Source organism: Austrofundulus limnaeus, unplaced genomic scaffold (assembly GCF_001266775.1).
Source record: "Austrofundulus limnaeus strain Quisiro unplaced genomic scaffold, Austrofundulus_limnaeus-1.0 Scaffold36, whole genome shotgun sequence".
In the NCBI taxonomy this organism is placed as follows: Eukaryota; Metazoa; Chordata; class Actinopteri; order Cyprinodontiformes; family Rivulidae; genus Austrofundulus; species Austrofundulus limnaeus.
Window position 1 is genome coordinate 33,494 of NW_013952438.1, and position 9,480 is coordinate 42,973.

General features: G+C 38.1%; 1 protein-coding gene across 1 annotated transcript in view; it reads right to left on the reverse strand.

Annotated features, from left to right (window-relative positions):
- Positions 1-306: 306 nt before the first annotated feature.
- The window catches only part of ccbe1 (collagen and calcium binding EGF domains 1), a 40,499-nt gene continuing 31,325 nt past the window's right edge, over positions 307-9,480 (reverse strand). Inside the window, exons 7-11 of the mRNA XM_014006450.1 lie at positions 8,447-8,555; positions 8,046-8,176; positions 4,112-4,147; positions 1,232-1,267; positions 307-1,071 (exon numbers count right to left, since the gene is read on the reverse strand). Of these exons, the coding sequence (XP_013861904.1) occupies positions 814-1,071; positions 1,232-1,267; positions 4,112-4,147; positions 8,046-8,176; positions 8,447-8,555 (570 nt within the window). The 3' untranslated portion in view covers positions 307-813. The remainder of the gene's footprint in view (positions 1,072-1,231; positions 1,268-4,111; positions 4,148-8,045; positions 8,177-8,446; positions 8,556-9,480) is intronic.

Consider the following 9,480-nt stretch of genomic DNA (forward strand, 5'->3'; position numbering starts at 1 on the left):
CATGCTGGGACTAATTATTTAGCCAAATTCTATTATTTATCTTTTGAAATAATGATTATTCTTAAACCAAGCACCATCTTGTTTTCTGCCAATAGCAAAATTAAACATGTATGTAATTTTAAGGATTAATTTAAACTTCTTCAACTACTAGAGATACAAACCCCAGTGCTTTAAAGTAATGTAACTGCTCCCCCTGGTGGAGAATCAAGACAAAAGAACTTTTAACGTACTCAGCTGCAGAATCCACAATTTACAATTTAAAAACTGATAAATCCAGAGAACTAAATAAACTAAAACTTTAGGCTGTTTCTTAAAATAAACATTTTATTAATGTAACAACTAAAAATTAGGTAGCATAACATTTTTCTTTTCTTTAGACAAACTAATAAAATGAATAACTTCTTATTGAATTCCACGTAAATATTTCTTTATCAGGATGTTGATGCTTAATGGGCACAGATCACATCAGAGAAATGAGTCACAACATTAAGTTCCACAGCAGCAGTTGTGTTGCTTTATAAAACTCTTCAATTTATGCATGTGTGAATGCTTTGATATTTTTTAAAAAGTTAGGAAAAATAAGACTAATGAGAAACTGGTTTAATGAACTCAGGAGAACTGTTTTTAAAAATGATTAAAATGCATGTACTGGCACGGTGAAATCACTTTTGATAAAAAACAAACTAAATCTTGCATACCATACAAAAATAGAGCATTTGTAATAAAAATGCATTCATTAAATAAAAAGCAAACAACAAATATTTACACCTAATAGAAAGTATTTAGCATAAGCCTCCACACAGTCGAGTCCGTTCAGTTTGTTCTGTCCCGTGTTGATTTCCTCTTCCTGCCCCTCCTGGACCCTCTGCCTGTTTGAGGGGGAGCGTCTTTATATTCGTCTCCTGAGCCTAAGTCTCCACTGTCCTGTGTGTCCCTCCAGCTATCAGGGGTGTCAGGAAAGTCCCCCGGAGAGTGCACTGGCCGGCCGTACACCGTGCTCTGCAGTTCAGCAATATCGTTGCGAATATCTGCCATCAGCAGAAGCAGGAAGTCGAAGGAGCCCGGGGGGCCCTAAGGGTTTAAGTACAACAATAAAGCCGTTTTTTTGTCAGTATTTACCACAGTCTTACTTTCAACTGTGTCACTAATGTTTTCTGTTGTCCACTTTACAGCCTGCTTTAGTTTAATGGTTAGAAATGTGCGGCATCTGCATGAATGGATTTATTCTTACTGGTGGTCCAACTGGGCCAGGAGCTCCTCTGTCCCCCTGGAGGAAAGAAAACAAATATTTAGATAAGATGATTTGCAGTGGATGAGGGGAGGGGGCATGAGAAAAAAGTGATAATATTCAAGCGGATGTGAGAGAACAAATCTCTACATGAAAGTAGGAACAAACACTGTGGAACTAGAGAAAAGAAAAAGCAACAAATGTTTTCAAGAAACTTTCAATCCGATAAGGATTGGTAACGATAAAACTGAGTGATTACTTTTTATGCATGCAGCACTAAAAAAGTTTACACTTACAGTATAGCACTTATAATAGACATGGACATAACACTGGAGTTTTCAGAGATTTCTTTGAAACACTTTATATATCTAATGCATAAAAAATAAGGCACTAAATAATGTGCATTTTAATTTATTATAGGTTTTCTAAACTCAGAAAAAGTTAAAGATTATTTGGTTTTCAAGCTTAAATGTCATTCTGCATGTTATTAGCCATCAACACACTTCTGGTTGGATAAATGATCACTCTGGTTGATTAACCGACAGCATTTAATTTTGATTGATCATTTTTGACAAAATCTCTGACGTTTAGTCACAATCCACAAATTATTTCCAGGTCCAAAAGCCTAATCCATTATAAAACAGTTTTTAATTTATGTTGGGTGAACTGTCTTCTGGTGGACCAACAATTCGGACCAAGTTTAAACCATTTTTTATTGGTCTGAATTTATTATTATAAGTTTATTTTACTCTATCCACTCTGAAATCTACCTGTCTATATGCAGAAAATCAGCCCAAGAGACTTAAGGCCTTTACACAGATTAGTGAGCAACATTTCTTCTTGTTTTCTTTGAAGAATCAAATGATGCCATGACTACAGAGAAAATAAAGAAAGTACAAGTATTTAAGAAAAAAAATGCTACCAAGAGGGTTTTTTTTCCATTCTTTGTTGTATGATTTGATGTGTGAGCTAGCAGCATGAGCTCTCAGAATAGGCACAGTGAGCACACTAACACTGTCATGATACGTTTCAAGAGTGTGATTTGTGTCAACGTTTATATTTGTAAGTTGTACAACTAATCTCAAAAGAGACACATCCTGCAGTTGAGACATCTGGAGAAAAATGGCTTCCTTTATCTCCTTAAACCAGCTGCTATGAACAGCGCTGTTGTAAAGGGTGATGCTACGGTAATTTTAATAATTCAGCTATAGCATGCCCCCAGAAATTAACAAAAAACATTTCAAGATGGAATTTAAACTATGGAGAATAGTGAATAATATGGTTCATTTGAGAAATAGACCAGCTGACAAAAACTATTCAAAGCCAAATATTGGCATCACATTCCTGTCCTTGATGAGTGTAAAAAAAACATTTATTCACATTTTTTTTACTCCAGCAAGACAGAGTACAGATTTTTTGTCCTCAAATGTGGAAGAGTTGCTTAATAAACCACATCCTGAGCACAACACTACACTGTAACCTGTTTAGATATAAATGTAATTTGTTAATTTGAAGTGGTGCGCGAGGTTCGGCGTTGTTACAACTGTGAGGCTGGCTCAGGGTCACACCAAGGCTGCCAGTGTTTTGGCAGATGGATTGGATTTGTTCCTCACTGAGGCAGATTACCATCATCCTCCAGTCTATCCACACAAATATCCCAGTTGTACCGAAAGAAAACTGAGGTACTGTGTCAATAAGGCAGATGCACCTAAGTCTTCCCATACGCTCGTTTCAAAAACAAGCAAACAATGTTATGAGATCCAACAGCCCAATTCATGAGAAGAATCTCTTGAGCTTTTATGTTTGGTGTTTCTGGATCAGAGACTCCTGTTTTTATGTCGCTTTAAGGCTGGATTATGTTTCAAAGTTGATTGTCCATTAGTTTTCTGAACTACCTGAGCTATCTGCTCTCAGACTAAATTGATTTTATCATCCTACAAAACGAGGAGACTCAGGTTTTTGATTAAAAGTAAAGAAACCAAACCTCACTCACCACAACAATAACAATATAGCCCCAAAAACCTGAACTCATTGGTTTCAGGGAGAACAAGCCTGGTGTAGTGTAAATGACTGGCCGAAACGCAGGAGATAAGCTGTGCTTTCACATAAAAAAAACAACATGTAAACAGATCCTTAATATTTCTATTCTGTTTCTGACAAGGAAAGATGCTATGAAAGCTTCTCGATTAAAAAAAAGAGTAATGGAAAACACTTTAACGCCACAGAAAAGTAAAAAAAGCTTTGTGGATGCCATTATTTACTAGGAACAAGGCTAACCAAAGGTTAAACTGCACTGTTGAGCAAACTGCCCACCTAGCAGACAGGTGTGGGCCAGAGCTAATATCAAGCTGGCACTGCTGGTCTGACAAGTGCTTTGGAAACGAATGTGGGCCAGGTCTGGCAATGATGATGGCACTGTTTTAAGATGGCATGCCACAATTATGTGTTCGGGGTTTGGTTTATGTTGTACTGGCCCATGTTTGGACCACCTCTGGCAAAAGCCATCTGGACCACTAAAGGGCCATCATTCTTTGTGGTATCTGGGCTGAGTTTTAGAGTATTTAATGTACTGTGTGGGTCAGAACTGGGCCAGACAAATATTGCTATGTGGGTAGCATAGCAGCTAAATCTAGTTTGGTACACTTGTTTTGGTTTTGCTCTGTCTTTTTATTGCAACTCGCAAAAAAATATCCTGTCATTGGCAAGAAAAGGTTTGCTGGAGCAGCATCAAAATACACTGATGTGACAGAAAAGGCCAAAAGTAAAGTGTGTACAAATTAGCACAAATGTACAAATACATTTTGTGCTAATTAAAGCGTTAGAAATATTATAAAATGAACAGACAAGGACAGTAGTGTATAGAAATATAGCATTTCACATTACCTTCAGACCACTCCGTCCTGTTGCTCCTGGAGGTCCCTATGGTGTGAAAAAAATTTAAATAAATGAACAACAGCTTTGTAATTGTTGTTTTTACCAACTTTTCTGGCTTCTAAATGTGACTCGTGTCTAAGGATGTAACACTTCCTAACCTCATATGCAAAAATTGAGCTATCATGTTAACGATTAATTCATTATTTTAACAGAAAACTGTTAGTTTTTTTCAGTAATTACAAATATTTAAATCATTATGTTCCACTAAGACAGAATAACAAAGACACATTGGACTTAAGTTTTACTTACAAAGCAATAAATTGCTTTCTCCTGTGAAAACACAGTTTCTGACTTCATGTTTGGCTTTTTGCAGCTCGTGATATGACTGATTGCAGGTGTTGATAGTCCGATTTACCAAAGATGAGATTGCATAAACACAGGAGCTTTAAAAAGTACAAATAAATCCCAAATGGCAATATCATGCACATTCTTGATTCAGGTCCCACACCTCAACACAGAGGGTTCACATTCGCAAGCGACTGAGTGCTACATAAAAATACTGCAAGCCAACGAAAACAACTAAAGCTGTAAATGGATTTAGTTCACTCTGTTGTTATTACCATCACCATGTGTCATCCTTTCTGACCTTATAAAAATGAGAGTCAAAAATGATGGCATGTTTTCCTTCTCTCCCCAGGTCTGTCTCATGAAGCAGGATTACGAAATTATTTGAATGATTTTGGTGAGTAAAAACCAATAAGCCCCCAAAACCTGAAAGAAAAGTGAAATAAAAAGGAGGAAAAAGGATATAGCTGACTCATTTTTATTCATTTACCTTTCCTGCTTTGTGACTCAGAGAGGAGTTGAGCTGAAAACAAATGCCAAGATATTTGTGCAGGAGAACTGAGTGCTGAAGATACCATTATTCATAGGTTACAGCGAGGCCTGCATCGCTTACATTGATAATTTATACTTACAAACAGAATATTTTATGCATGGGTGTTAAGGTTATGGCAATACTGGGCTTTAAATGTTTTCTCAGAACTGCTCTTTCTCAACGGCAGGAGGCTTGTATTGATTTTACAGTTACTAAGATATGAAACCACTTTGTCACAGTCTAGATGAAGGCCAAAACTGCACCCTCAGCTGAGAGGAAATAGGCTTTAATGACCAGGAACAACTTATGAACATAATGCGTGAACTGGAAGCTGCTGGAGCATCCGTGTTGCTGTCTACAGTCCAATAAGTTTTATATCACTATACACTGTAAGACAGCAAAGCCTCTGCTCCAAAATCAACACCTTTAACCTCAACTAAAGCCTCTAGCTGACCACAGGGGGAGTGTTTTATGGTTAGATCAGACAAAAATGTAGCTGTCTGGCCACTAGAAGTGTGTATAGAGGAGTACAACGCCAAGAACTTTGGACTGAACAACTACAAGTAGCAGAGGTAGCATCAATTTCTGGAGTCATGTTACCCAAAGTAGACCACCTCAAAATGTTCCAGTATAACCTCAAACCAGCAGCTAGGCAGATAAAACACAACCAGAAGGTCCCAACAGGACACAAACCTCAGACACACAACAGAACCAGTTGTTGAATGGACTAAACAGACTGATGTTGTTTTTATCCTTCACTACATCAAAAATTACTGCACTGAGCTCAGATGTTTGGCTTGTGCAGTAAAGATACCCAATGTTACTAGATAATAAACAGAATACTCGTTATCCCAATCAAAATTTTAAAAGTCTAAATCCCTTTCACAAAATCGATTACATGTTTTTGTCTAATAAAAGCTAAAACACATTTCAGCGTTCCTCACAAACCCCAGCTGTCTTTAATAAGACCTTATAGACTGGTGATATCAGGACATTAATTAACAGGATAAAATGATCTAAATGCTGCAGTGTGTGAAGATAAACTATGGCCCTGTGTTACTGTCCTTTATAAATGATAAAAGTTCAAAATACACCAGAGAGAGTTACAAACTACACTCACCGGCCACTTTATTAGGTACACCTGTCCAACTGCTCGTTAACACTTAATTTCTAATCAGCCAATCACATGGCGGCAACTCAGTGCATTTAGGCATGTAGACATGGTCAAGACAATCTCCTGCAGTTCAAACCGAGCATCAGTATGGGGAAGAAAGGTGATTTGAGTGCCTTTGAACGTGGCATGGTTGTTGGTGCCAGAAGGGCTGGTCTGAGTATTTCAGAAACTGCTGATCTACTGGGATTTTCACGCACAACCATCTCTAGGGTTTACAGAGAATGGTCCGAAAAAGAAAAAACATCCAGTGAGCGGCAGTCCTGTGGGCGGAAATGCCTTGTTGATGCCAGAGGTCAGAGGAGAATGGGCAGACTGGTTCGAGCTGATAGAAAGGCAACAGTGACTCAAATAACCACCCGTTACAACCAAGGTAGGCAGAAGAGCATCTCTGAACGCACAGTACGTCAAACTTTGAGGCAGATGGGCTTCAGCAGCAGAAGACCACACCGGGTGCCACTCCTTTCAGCTAAGAACAGGAAACTGAGGCTACAATTTGCACAAGCTCATCAAAATTGGACAAGAGAAGATTGGAAAAACGTTGCCTGGTCTGATGAGTCTCTATTTCTGCTGCGACATTCGGATGGTAGGGTCAGAATTTGGCGTCAACAACATGAAAGCATGGATCCATCCTGCCTTGTATCAACGGTTCAGGCTGCTGGTGGTGGTGTCATGGTGTGGGGAATCTTTTCTTGGCACTCTTTGGGCCCCTTGGTACTAATTGAGCATCATTGCAACGCCACAGCCTACCTGAGTATTGTTGCTGACCATGTCCATCCCTTTATGACCACAATGTACCCAACATCTGATGGCTACTTTCAGCAGGATAATGCGCCATGTCATAAAGCTGGAATCATCTCAGACTGGTTTCTTGAACATGACAATGAGTTCACTGTACTCAAAYGGCCTCCACAGTCACCAGATCTCAATCCAATAGAGCATCTTTGGGATGTGGTGGAACGGGAGATTCGYATCATGGATGTGCAGCCGACAAATCTGCGGAAACTGTGTGATGCCATCATGTCAATATGGACCAAAATCTCTGAGGAATGCTTCCAGCACCTTGTTGAATCTATGCCACGAAGAATTGAGGCAGTTCTGAAGGCAAAAGGGGGTCCAACCCAATACTAGCGTGGTGTACCTAATAAAGTGGCCGGTGAGTGTATATAATGGCGATATTTAAAATGATGTAATGACATTTCTGTGGTGGCCCTCTGACCGTGCAAAAACAAACCAGTCCAGAGCTGGTTCTAATGTAAAGAAACCTCAAAAACTTTAAAACCTATTAAAAACTAATATTGCTCTAATGGTCCTGTCTATGATGAAAGTGTGTAACTTTACAAATGCATACTTCTGTTCAGGGTTTCAAATTGTGGAACAATTTAGCGAAGGACTTCAAAATTACTGGCACGATTCATTCATTTAGAAGAAGGGTCAAAACTTTGTTTATGAAAATATATGGGCCGTCTGTGTTTGGGTAATTTACTTTTTTTTCCTCGGTTGTTCATTGGAATGTAAAATGGTAGTTCTTTGTTGATGTATATTTTTGTCACATTTATGTAAGAATTTCGAAAAAAATATATTTTAATTGGGGCAGATATAAAATTCTTTTCTTTCTGCTCCTTTTCATTTAATGATATTGTGCTTTTTTGTTTTTTATATATGTTTTATTTTGTTATTTAAATGAAATAAATTTATATTATCTTGTGTTACAAGATAATAATAAAATATAATACGACACAAATGTACAATACAAAATTAAAGCATTTGTAATGCAAACACTAAACAGAAATATCTATTTCATTTAACATGAACAAGTGACCTGAGCTTTTACCACCAAAACTGCAGGTTTGATTAAGCTTAGTCATTATGTAAAATAATGTTTATATACTGACCACAGGTCCACGAGAGCCACGTTTGATGTGGTACAGGTCTGGTGTGGGTCCAATAGGTCCCATCAAACCCCTGGAACCAGGTGGACCAGGGGGTCCCACCAGTCCTCGAGGGCCCACAGGTCCTGGATCTCCTAAAATAAAGGTAGAGCTTTTGTGATTTTAGAATTTTGTCTCGACATCTATCATTTGATTCTGATATTAATAATCCTATCATGATAAACTGTAATAATCCATGTGATCTGGTTACTTCCAGACAATCTACCCTGCAGCAGAAACATTATGTAAGTTAAAATTAGCATTCACTATACATCTAAATATAAATGCATCTCTTCCTGACTGGTGATTAGTGCTGGTTCAAGCCTAAACCTTTGCATGAAGGTGCCTTATGAAGAATCTCCTACCTGGAGGTCCAGGAGAACCTGGAGGCCCTGGTAAAAACAGAGGTGATGTCAGGATTTTCTCATTTGTCATCTGCACGGGAACATCAGCACTATTTGACAGCAAGGCCATCTTAGAAAAAAAAAACAGAACAATGAAAAAGATAGTTGAACAAACAGATGAATACAACTGAAAAAAAGTGTTTTTTTCCATTGCTTTGAACTGATATAAATTATAATTATGTAACTGTGCAATTTTATCAATTGGCTCGTAAATGTTTTGCATAAAATGATTTATAAAAGCTTTGCACTGTCAAACATGACAGGAAAATTTACACACTGGAGAGCCAACATCTTGTAAAATGATGCTAAAATTATATACCCTGCCAAAGATGAAAGCTGGTCTCATAGCTGCACCACATAATAAACCAGAACCAAACCAGATGGAAGCCAGACAACCCATCTGCATTACTCTGACCAGGTGAGCTCAGTCTGTATGTTAAGTGGATTTAGTTATCTTCGATCTGTGTACCATCTTGTAGATTTTCCAGTCTGAATGGGGAAACGTAAAATACCTAGATGTGGTCATTAGGACATACACACACATACTTGTGTACTATCCTGATTAAGACATTTTATTTACTCACAGTATACTTACTCTAAGTAAAGCTGTGGTTCACCTGCTGATTAAAAAGGCAACTAAATGTGTTTATATGTTTGAATTTCTCACTGATAGTTAATACATAAATATAAAAAAACTGTATAGTAGTCAACAAACATGATGTTTTCATGTTGTTTTCTTAATATATGCTGAACTATATATGAGTCTGGGAGCCCAGACAGCACACAGCTGGAAGCAATAGATCAAATGTTACAGTGGAGAGTGTTGAGTGGTGCTACTGACAGACTCGTGCTCAGATAGGTTCACACACTGACAATTACACAGGTGGAGATGAAACCCTAATGCTGAGTTTTACATAAACATCCTACCAGTTCGCGTCTGTGGTCCCCCCACACTCACTTTGAAACATTCCACGGGAGAGATCCATGCATGATCA